At 42.9% G+C, this 12,045-nt stretch overlaps 1 protein-coding gene across 3 annotated transcripts in view; it reads right to left on the reverse strand.

Moving 5' to 3' along the window:
• The window catches only part of MTHFD1L (methylenetetrahydrofolate dehydrogenase (NADP+ dependent) 1 like), a 191,436-nt gene that overhangs the window by 110,411 nt on the left and 68,980 nt on the right, over positions 1–12,045 (reverse strand). For all 3 annotated transcript variants that reach the window (XM_023633058.2, XM_023633056.2, XM_070256470.1), the window contains exons 18-19: positions 9,088–9,228; positions 5,746–5,814 (exon numbers count right to left, since the gene is read on the reverse strand). In XM_023633058.2, coding sequence (XP_023488826.1) covers positions 5,746–5,814; positions 9,088–9,228 — 210 coding nt within the window. The remainder of the gene's footprint in view (positions 1–5,745; positions 5,815–9,087; positions 9,229–12,045) is intronic.

A 12,045-nucleotide genomic window follows, 5' to 3' on the forward strand; every position in this document is an offset into this window, starting at 1 on the left:
GGTAACTATTAAGACAACAAAAGCAAAGAAAAACATCACTCATAGTAAAATGTTAGATTAAGTCTTACTAAAAAGGCAAAAGAAACCAATATAAGGAATTATCAAAAACTTTAGATTTAACGTCTTTAAACAAAATCTGTGTATATATATTTATTTTTAGTGCCATTTCTATACTTTTCCGTTCCTTTATCAATGAAAACAGACTGTAGCTCTATGTAAAAGAATTTATCCACATGCACTAAAATGTTGAGGCTTTATTCAGAACCCAGCCAGGGCCACTGGGGTCTGCGTATGGGAACGTTGGCTCCACCTGTGAAAATACAGGCTGCCCTTTCAGTGACATGACACCGAGTGAGGCAGGGGGTGGGGGCCGGGAGCCATGGAAAATTCCCAGGAACCACGATGGGCTGTTAGCTGAACATGTTTCAAAGATGAGAAAGCTGCACAAAAGCAGGAAGGGAAGGGAAAGAAAAATCATCTCCGAGAATGAAAAAGACAGAGTTTATCAAAGCCACTCTGTGAGTCCTCTGTTTACTTCTCCTCCCCAGGTCCTCAGGAGGGACAATGACAGGGTCCTGAAGAGGTCACACAAATGTACGTGGAAATAAAGTTGGTACTCTGAAACTCAAATCTACGTGTTTATGGATATGTATGCATGGATGTTTAGTGTCTAGATCTCTGTCCACCCATCTATAATTTCTCACTTGTATCCAGATAAACCTTTTAAGTGCTCTAAAGAAAATATCGTTTAAAAAAAATAAAGTCTTCATCACCTCCTAACCTTGCCAATCCTAGGACGTGGCTGCCTGTAGTAAGCTACCGGAATTGGGAAGAGAGTAGTGAGGACAAGGTCACAGGCTCCGTCCCTGGGTGGCAGCCGGCTTCACATCTCTACACACTGCAACCCTCACTGTGGCCAAGTGTCTGAGATGCACTGGGCGCTGGTCTCCAGCGGGGGCAGGTGACAGGGTGTGGCTGGATCAGCCTGAACACATCGCTGTTCCTGAGAGAAGCTCTCTAAGGTCTAGATCAGTGGCATTTTAATTTTAATTTAAAATGAAAGGCCACACAGGGGGTTAATCACTAACGCAGTATTAGAACCTTGGTTTTGCACCCAGTGTGGAGTCTGAATGGAAAAATTTGCAGATCATTGTTAGACACTCAAACACAGAGACACACGCGCACACACACTCAACTGGTGTTTGTAGCTATATGATACTGTACACTGAGCTAAATACTTTGTCTGAAAAATTCTATGACTGATCCAAAGACATAAAAATATCTATCAAGAGTTCAGTATTTTATTTTATATGCAGAACATTTAGGAAAGTAATGCAAGGACTCACAAATCCATAGCTTTGGTTTCTCACAAAGTTATGGATATTCTCCATAATGGACTTTTCAAACATTTCATAAGATTAACACTTCAAAGACGTGTCTGCTTGCCAGAGCTCTAAAAGAGCTTTGTCCAAAGAACCTTCTGCAATGCCAGAAATATTCTCTATCTGTACCATCCAATATAACAGCCACTGTTACTGGCTACTGAGCGCTTAAAATGTAGCTAGTAAAGAAAAGATCTTTTTCATAAATAAATATACAATAGAAATACAGCGAGTCTGACTGCAGAACTAAATTTTAGATTTTATTTAATTTAAACTAATTGAGATTGAAACAACCACAGGTGGCCAGTGGCTACCATATTGGACAGCGTTGTCTCGCAACTGGGTGTCCCCTCAAAGCCACATACGGCTAACCCAGGGTAAAATGTTAAGACCTGTCTATTTCTTTCTCTTCTTGATGGCGTCTTCCACAGGGAAGTTCTCAACGAGAATCACTGGGGTACCCAGGCCTTACCCCCTCACATTCTGGTTCACTTGGTCTCGGGTGAAGCATGGCATTAGGATCTTTAAATCCTTCCAGTAGATTCTAAGGTGCAGCCAGTGTTGGGAACTACTGACCTCCTGGAAACCTGCAGCGATGCATCCTTTCTAAAGCTACTATGGGATTAACCATCACCTGTGCTCACACACAAGCACGTAAGCACCATCTGTACATTAACCAACGATTTTAGATCATATTTGCTGATTTAGATTCCTAGTGCCACTGATCAGCCAGATTAATGTGGAACAACTATTTGGGACTCAGGTGGCAGAGTTAAAACACGCAGATATTTTAGCTGAATGCTGTGTTCATTTTTCCAACAACGCCCATTGTCGGTTAGAGTAATGTCGAAATGGCCTGTGTCTTAAATAGAAATATAGACACAAACGTGAGTACAATAAGGACTGCTTAGGGGCAGTCCAACCCACTAACTCATTCGCTAAATGGAAGCTAGGCTTTTAGAGTGGGAAAGATCTTAAAGGTGGAAGTAATTTCTAATTTAAGAAAGATAATTGTTTAAAACAATACCCCCAATAATAATAATGTGCTCATTTTTTGAGGAGTAAATGATATGAGGAAGTAGTATGACCTCTTTATATATATTTTTCTCACTCATTCAGTTATTTATTTAACAAATATATATTTTTAGGAGCAATGTAGTAAAAATAAGTATCTATTTAATTATTCCACAAATGTTTACAGAATACCTAATATGCGGAGGTACTTTCTAGGAGCTGGGGATACAGTGGCGGGCAAGATGGAAAAAGTCCTCCTCTCATCCTGGTGGGAGGAGAAAAACAGTAAGCAAGGAAACAGGAACACTCAGATAATATTCTGCACCAGGCAGAGAATGACAACACAGTGACAGGACAGTGACTGGGGCTGCGTTGGACTGAGTTGCTCCCAAAGGCCTCTCTCAGGAGCTGATATTTAAAGGACATGAGACCTGAGGGATGGGAAGGAGCCAGATACTTGAGGATGAGGAGCCCCCCAGGCAGTGTCTGCGTGGAGCAGGCCTGGGCAGGGCCAGAGACGAGAAGGAGGAATGAGAGGCGGAAGTGGGGGGCCAGATCCTGCAGGATCTCCAGGCCAGAGTGGGGACCAGGATAAACTGCCCAAGACTCTAAGCAGGAAGGCAACAGGACCTGATTTGGGTTTTAGAGCTCTCTGGCTGCTGAGCAGAGAAAGGATCATGGAAGAAAGGGTGGAACAGAGAGCCCAGTTGCGAGGCTGCTGCAGTGGACACACTGGTGGCTGAGTGAGGAGGAGCCAAGGAGAGAAGTGGACAGATCCGAGACACACCATGGAGGAAGTCTCTGCAGGGATGAAACAGGAAGGGGAACTCAAACGATTCTTGGGTTTTTGGCTTGAATCACTGACCAGGTTTGGGGAAACAATGAGTTGGAAGGAAGTGGAGATGGAATCAAAGACCAAGAATGAGTTGGAAGGAAGTGGAGATGGAATCAAAGACCCTTTTTTATGCATAAATTTGAAATGCCTTTTACCCACCCAAGTGGCTCTTGGTAACTACACCCACAGGTCTGAAATTCTGAGGTCAGGAGATTCAGAACTGGAGTTTGGGGCCATCACCTGGCTGATAATGGGGGAACGTGTGGCTGAATGAGCGAGGGCTCAGGCCTTCAACATTTAGGGGCTGAGGAAGAAGCCAGCAAAGAAGATGAAGGAGAGGCCACCGAGAAGGTGCAGGAGTGTGAGGTGTCACCAAGGGCAGAGGAAGCCAGTGCTCCAGAAGGAGCATCAGCTGTGTCAGACACCGCTGAGAGGTCACGGAGACAAGGACAGAGAAACGAAGATTTGGTCACACACAGAGACAGGTGACCTTGACAAGAGCAGTTAGCAGAGATGGAACCTGAGGTCAGGCTGAAGCTACTGAGGAGAGAGTGAGGTTGCAAACAATATGGTCCAACTGTGAAGAGGAGCAGAGAGATAGAGCACTAGGTGGATGGGGACACGGGGTCATAGGTTTTTGGAACTGGTTTTTTTTTAGGGGGGTGAGGAAGATTGGCCCTGAGCTAACATCTGTGCCAATCTTCCTCTATTTTGTATGTGGGACCCCGCCACAGCATGGCTTGATAAGCGGTGTGTAGGTCCACGCCCAGGATCTGAACCTGTGAATCCCAGGCTGCCAGGGCAGAGCATGCAAATTCAACCACTACGCCACCTGGAACTTTTTTGTTTTAAGGTAGCTTATATCAGAGCATGTTTACAGGCTGATGGGACGATCTAGAGAGAGGAAGGAACTCAAGCTGCAGGAGGGCAAGGCCAGCTCAGGGGACGTCTTCCCACCCCACTCTCTTTGGACCTTCTAGCTCTGACTGGTTCCACCATTCCTGTCATGTTGTCTTGCATCTGGACTCTCACTTCTGCCAGAGGCCTTCCAGGTGAGAAGCACATTCCTACCCAGGGGCCTTTGCACAAATGTTCCCCTCTGCCTGGAAAGCTCTTCCTTAAGACACATCTATGGCTCTCTCTCCTGGTTTATTCACATCTGTGTTCACATATCACCTCATCAGACACCCACATCACTCTCTGTGCCCTCGTGCCCTCTTCTTTTTCTTCTTCAGTGCTTGCCACCAGCTGACACGCTATGCATTGGTTTATTTCTCCATTGCCTGTCTTCCCCACTAAAATGCAAGCTCCAAGAGGACAGGGGCTGTCTTGTTCCTGGCTGTGTCCTAAGCAGCTACTACAAGGCCAGCCCGTGTTATGTGTTCACCAAACATTAAATCTTCACAATAACCTGTTAGGTTTGTCGTTGTTACTCTCACCATTTTACATGGGAGAAAATGGAGGCTGAGACATATTAAAAAACTTGCCCAAGGTCAGAGTTAGTAAGTGGAGGGGCATACACTCAAACTAAACTTTGTATCAGCTGAATGAACGGATAAATGGATGGATATTCTGCTTGTCTTTCTGCTGTGTCTTCCCCCAATGTACTTGCCCTCTGGTCACTTCCACCTTCCTATTTCTCATACAGTTTGAGGACAAATAGCCCATCTGTACCACTGAGGGTGTGCATTTCCTCCCAACTCCACTGTTCGGTGACATCTGGAAGGGAGCAAGAAACTGGCCACAGTGGGAATATTTACACCACGGAAACTCACAAATGCTACAAACCAGGGAGTTCCCCCCCAAAGACAGCTGGCTGTTAAAACACTTACCAGGACCTCGCTGTCTCTCCAACCTTCCCACTCCCAACCCTCCCACTTGTCTCCCTGGCAACCTGACCCAGATGCTGCCTCCTTGTTTGTCGATGCTCCCCAAATCTCGAGGTCTCATTAGCTAGGAGGAAGGAACTGGACAATGACCACATCAAAGGAGCAAGACAAGTGACTAGGAAACTGAATTAAAATAAAGATATTTTGATGAGAATATTTAAGTTCAATGAAGATAAGAGCAGGGCACGTCATATATGAAAACAAAATCCTTGTAAAAGTGGAGCACAGCACACTTTCCTGGAAAAGATTTCTCAGCACTTACTAGGTGTTTTGCTTGGGAAAAACAAACCAAAAAACCCAAAACCTAAGGATTGTGAGAGGTTAAGTCAAAAAAAGGGCAAAATAGAAAACATCACACAACCGTAGCTACACAACTTACTGAGATATTAGACACTGACTTCCTAAGTTTCTACTCTGGTCAATTAGTATTTCATGAGCTGAGATAGGAATCATAGCAAAGAATCAATAAGTATACTCTTTATCTTCTTTTGGATGTCCACAGAGTTACTCTGATGTTCCTTGCAGACTCACATTGACTGGAAACGCTCACATTGCGTGGAGACACACAAGCAACCCAATTAAGGCAAACTCTGTCAACAATTTCTATGAAAAGAAAACCACTTACTTCCAGGGTCTGCATCAGATTTGGTTTTATTGCATCTTTCATCAAAACCGTCAAAGCACCTGTCACCCCCTAAAGGAGAGGAAAACAAAACAAAACACTGATTTAGATTATTGACAAAAGACGATCCATGCAAGGGTGAATCCCTTGGCTGTTTCTCGCCAGCCTGCCTCCTAGGTGGACATTCCCACAGGCTGCTGTCACCTCTGGGCTACAGGTGACACAGCGCTGTTGCCTCCATCCATCTCTCCCCACTTGAATGGATGTCAACCATTCTTAGACGTGAGAAGGAAGGAATTAGACAATTTCTTCTTGGGGAAGTAGCAGTCATTGCATTTTTTTCAAAACCTTCCTTGATGGTGTTTAAGAGACTTGCCATACAGCAGATATTTCAGTCCACCTAAAAGTGTTTTTTGGCAATTATGCACGATTTTTTTATTACCAGAGATTATATTATTGCATGAAGAAATTAGACAAAGAATGAAAACAAGAGTATTTACAGAGCAGGAATGAAGGGAAATGTTTAAAGCATCCATTCTGCTGTCCCACCTCTCACAGAGAGAAGGCGCTCCAAAAATGGCTGCATTGGACGGGCTTCTCATTTTCTGTCTCTCATGCTATCTGCCTAGAATAAAGTCGATGCTACTTGTACATAAAATGTGGCTGCCTCCTTCCAGCCCTATGACTCTCTGGGTTGGGTTCCCTCTAAGTCCCCTTTCCTCATTCAAGGAAAAGAAGAAAGAAGGAAGAGGCAACAGGGATGAAGTCTAAGGACCACTGGAAAAAGTGTGCCAGAGAAGGCCACCAAGTTAAGTTTTTACCAAAATCCTTTCCAATTTTTCTAAAGACACTGGGCAAGTGTCTTTCAACAAACTGGTCAGTTATTGGAAGGCTATAAAGTGAGCAATAAAGTGAAAAAATAAAAGTGGCATGCAACAGATCTTAACAGATCAGATGGCACAGTGTAGAGCATCGTCATCTCTCCAAAGCACATTCGTTTATTACTTTCTCCCTCGAATTCTATTACCAACGATATTAACTGTGCCTCTTATGTGATCAATTTCTATTTTTATAATATTTAATCATGTAAGATTTACAAGAAACTCCAATTTATTTTCTACTTTATTGCACAAAATATACATTGCAAGAAATGTAATCTATCTATTATAAATATATTAACATGTTTTATTGTGAAAGGTGCTGGCCAGGAAGAGCTCAAAGAAATGAGTTCTTTTTTCCTAACACAGAGCAGGTGGAAGAGAAAGCAGTGGTTGGCCTACTTTTCTGCACACCATCCTTGCTTACATTTCCCAGTCAAATAAATCCAGCACAAGAAACTAAAGGAGGAGGGAAGGTGGACATTTCTGTTGGAGTGTCTCAGGCAGGTTGCCTACCACTGGCTTATTTTTCCGTGACACATTTCGTCTTTTGTTGCTCCTTACACATTGACTGTTATCAAACCCAGGCAAAGAGATCTCCACCGATGTGAGAAGCTCGGTGACTGTAACGTTCACTATGCCACCTGTTCCATAGCCCAAGTCCACAGTGGGGAGAGCTTGGACACATTCTTCTGGGGGATATCAGAATCAATCACCTTATACGAAATTTTCAGGGACCATCCATTTCAATTCTTACACAACACATAAATTCTTTTGACTAAATCAAAAACAAGCTATAAAGCAGTAAAATGAAAGGACAGAAGATCCTAAGCTCCTCCCTCAATTTTCTACAGAGGACCAACCAACCAGTGACAGCTCCAGCTGGATAAAACGCATCTGAAGAAATTAGGTATTTTTTTGCAAACAAGAAACATAAAAGATAACTAAAAAGAGTAAACTTTGGGTTTCTTCCAGACTTGAGATTTTTATCACATACACAAACAAATTTAGGGAAATAATATTTGAGGATTAAGTTTCAAACTTCTTCTGACACAAATCTACGGCTACAGAGAAATATACTTAAACAGAAGCTGTAATATGTTAGTTTAGATAGAAATGTTGAGATGTCAATAATTTCTAAAAAGCAATACTTTCATAGCAAGCTGAATTGGGGTTTTCTCTCCAAGCTTTATACTAAGCATTCCGTAGGGCTGCTGATAGAGACATATCTATTCAATTTACTTGACAAGACCTATGAGATGAGTCAGGTAGAATTCTGTCTTCAAAAGTAGCCAAAAAGTAATCAAGACATGTTGGCCAAGGATTCAAATTACGTCCTAAGCCCTTGGAAATAATAAAATATTAATCTGCCTTTCTCCTCTCACAGCTGCTTTTCAATTGTCAGCGTGCATTTTAGATTCCATTATGTATGTGACTCCGTGTGTGGGAAAGCAAGCTTAAAATAGAGTAATGGCAGTCGAAGAGGTCTATGTCCTATCTAAGCACTTATAAGCATGTACAAGTACATGAAATAGCTACACCATCGTGGGGTTGACAGTAAAGGTGGTTATTAAAAAGGAGGAAAAAAATTAGTGTGCCAAATTAGAATAAAAACGGAAAAAGGTGGTAGTGTGCCAGGATATCACAAAAGCTTTACAGAAAGCATCATTCCACTCAAAAGGGAGCTAGGAGGGGCTGGCCCGGTAGTGCAGTGGTTAAGTTCATATGTTCTGCTTTGGTGGCCTGGGGTTCACCGGCTCGGATCCCAGGTGCAGACATGGCACTGCTTGGCAAGCCATGCTGTGGCAGGCGTCCCACATATAAAGTAGAGGAAGATGGGCACGGATGTTAGCTCAGGGCCAGTCTTCCTCAGCAAAGAAGAGGAGGATTGGCGGCAGATGTTAGCTCAGGGCTAACTTTCCTCAAAAAAAAAAAAGAAATAAAGAAAAGAAAAAAAAGGGAGCTAGGTGAGTAAGACTGATCATGGTGGAGATCTGCTCTTGTAACGTGAAACCTCAACCTAAGTCACAACATTAAACCAGCCAGGGTGCCCAGGGAGCGGGCCGGTGCCCTAACTGTGCCAATTTTCACTTTATCTTCTCTTTCATGAAGGTGGAGCCACTTTAATATTTATTTCTTGGAAAGGCGATTGGCCCTCAATTTAAAGCAGTCACAGATGGCACCCCGCCCCAGGTAGAGCAGAAATCAGGACTGGCAAGAACCAGGAAAAGCTTATGAAATAAATTTCATGTGCTAGGGTTGCAGCCAGGTGCAAACACATTACAAATGTCCGTGACAACATTCTGAAGCTACAAGACCAACAGGCTTGTGAGGGAAAAATGTGCGTGCAGAAATTCTCTGAATTCCCATGATACACAGTGATAAGAGGAAGAAAACTTCCATTCTCCTGATTACACAAGAACAGGGACAGCGAGCTCTCTGGAGCTTCTGAGATGAACATGCTCACCAAATCTTCTGCTGTCACGGGCTGCCCACTTTTGTCACTGGCCACCACCATTCTTCCCAGCCGCTCCTTCATGTCCGTGAGGCTGTCGGTCAGGGCCAGCACCGCCATAATCTCACTGGCCACCGCGATATCAAACTGCGCCTGCAATGGCAAAAGCACAGGGATTGGTCAATGATGTCACCATCTGGATGGCCATTTCCACAAGGAGCTGTATTGCAGCATTTATGTTCTCACAGGCCCAAGGGTCTATCCTCGGTGGGCCATTCTTGAATGGACAGGTTTTCTGAGTGTCTAGAGCATGCGCGGTCCTGGGCTTGGGGCTCTTGATGGTGGCCTCCCTAGGTGGCCACACTCTTCTTTGATTTGCTCTGCCGAGCAGGACTTGGCCTGACTAGGCCTCCATTACACCCACTCATGGCACTATGTGGTCTGCTTTGGTATCTCAGTCTTGCAGTTAATGATTAATGTGATTATCTGTGTCACACATGTCTCCACCACTAAATGGCATGAAGCCAGGGACCATTTTGGGGAGGGTTCACTCTTGAATCCCCAACTTAGAGGACTGAGTGTAAAACCCAGTAGGCACTCAATACGTATCGACTGGATAAATGAATGGCCTACTGACCACCTCCACTGTTACTCATCAGTGTGTCAGGGGGGTGCATACGTCTGTCCAGCAAAGAGATGGGGAGCAGACAGTGAAAGAAGACAGTCTGAGGCCGGTTTCCCAAGAGTTAGAGCTCAACACAGTAGGGAGGACACGCTGACTTATGTAATCCACCAAAAGGTGACACGGAATCAATTTTCAGCTATCCCTGAGGGCTTGGCCACATCCGATCTTGAAGTGCCCAGCAATGAATGCTGGAGAGCAGCTACTTTCTGTGGAACGTTCCTGGTCTTCCTAGTCCCTCTGCTGGCTCTGACTCCAAGCTGTACACAGTCCAAGAGGAACTCAAAGAGACGCAAGAAACGTGTGCCTCCCCCTCCTTGTAATTCAGCCACTGGACAAAACCACTTCATTATGCTCTGGCTGAATTCTCTTCTCCCCAAGGGGTGTGTGCGCCAGACAAGTTCAAGCTTACACAGAGAGAAAGTGGCTGTGCCCTGGTGGGATCACCTTATGAGACATTTTATTGTCCATTTCCGTCACTGACAAGAAAGGAAATGAAGGAAATAAGGAGCTTTCTGGCTACTTCCTGGTTGAGATTTCATTAGTCATTGATTTGGTGAAAAAATATTACCTGAAAGTCAAATACAACTCAATTCAATTATTATATTCTTAACATAACCCTTTCCAAACATAAGTGATTTTTTCATTGTATGACATTTAGGATTCTCTGGATCATCATCCCATTATAAACAATGCATATAAAAAAATGACTAAAAATATTGAGACTTTCTATACAAAACATGAGACTAGAAACATTCTTAAACTGTGTAACTAATAAGTGGAATTTATAATACACAGACAAGTTCTTCATTTGTAATTGTTACGATTTCAAAATTGTGCATCTGAACATAAAAAATGATACCAACTGGGTCAATTTAAATATCATTCTTACTCATTTTATTGACTCAGTGATGTACCTACTAGAGGGCTGCTCATTTTTGTTTTGAAAATAAAATATTTCAAGTCATCTACAGGTGTAAATGAGATTAGTGTTGTTATTTATCACAAACTTAACACAGGACAATATGCAATGTTGGCAAGGACGTGAATCGACGTGGCTTTTCTGCAAGGTAATATGGAAATAAACATCCACATTTGAAATCTGTAACCTCTTTGACTCTGCAATTGCAGATCTGGGGCCTTGTCCTAAGGATATCAGGCAAGAACACACACAAATCTGTGTGTATGTTTCCTATAGCTTATATGATCACTCAACACTGCAAACATCCCGAATTTCCATTAACGGAACTGGTTCAATAGATTACGGTACCTCTACAAAATGAGATATTACATAGCATTAAGCAATGATGATACGGATCTACCTTTATTGACATAAAAAGATGTCCTTAATAGAGTCTTCTGGTTTCAAAAAGCTGTGAAAGCTCTCACGTATAACATAATCCTTTTTTATTTAAAAGTATGTATGCATAAAGCAATACAAGATATAACCTTGGGCAAGCTACTTCATAACATGCCCACTTTTCTCATCTGTAAACCGGATTTACAAAGTAAATGTGCTAATGTATGTAATGGGCCTGCCAATACACAGCATGGAGTGGGTGTTCAAACCTCAGCCATCATTAGTCTTCCGTCTCTCTGGTGCCTAGTTACAGCACAAAAACACGCAGAGGAAATGTGAAAGGCCTTCCTGACCACTCTCTTTCTTTCCCAGTCCTCTTTCCAGCGGTAACTAATGTCAGAAGCTGGCGTGCATCTTTCTAGCTTCCATTGTATGTGTTTATATACATATACGAATACATATGCTGGCATTTTCCTTAACATAAACTGATTTATACTATATGTATTTTACTTCAATTTTTTTTAATGCGTAGGAGTTTTTTTTACCTTTCCATTTCACTATCGGTATAAGAGCGCTATTTGTCATCACTCCTTCTATATAAACTTTATTATTTTCAACTGCCACATACATAGACATTTTTTTTTCCCATATAAGCAAATATTCCTCCTCTTCCTTCTTTTTTTAACATCTTTAGTCCTGAGGTTGGAACTGTTGGGTCATTTTAATTTTTTTATTTTTTTTTAGGAAGATTAGCCCTGAGCTAACATCCATGCCCATCTTCCTCCACTTTATATGAGAGACACCGACCACACCATGGTGTGCCAAGCGGCGCTATGTCTGCACCCGGGATCCGAACCAGTAAACCCCAGGCTGCCAAAGCAGAACGTGCGAACTTAACCGCTGCGCCACCGGGCCGGCCCCTCATTTCAAATTTTAATTCTAACAATCTGTCATCCAAAAGGATTTACTAACTTATATGCCCACTAAC

Source organism: Equus caballus, chromosome 31 (genome assembly GCF_041296265.1).
Source record: "Equus caballus isolate H_3958 breed thoroughbred chromosome 31, TB-T2T, whole genome shotgun sequence".
In the NCBI taxonomy this organism is placed as follows: domain Eukaryota; kingdom Metazoa; phylum Chordata; class Mammalia; order Perissodactyla; family Equidae; genus Equus; species Equus caballus.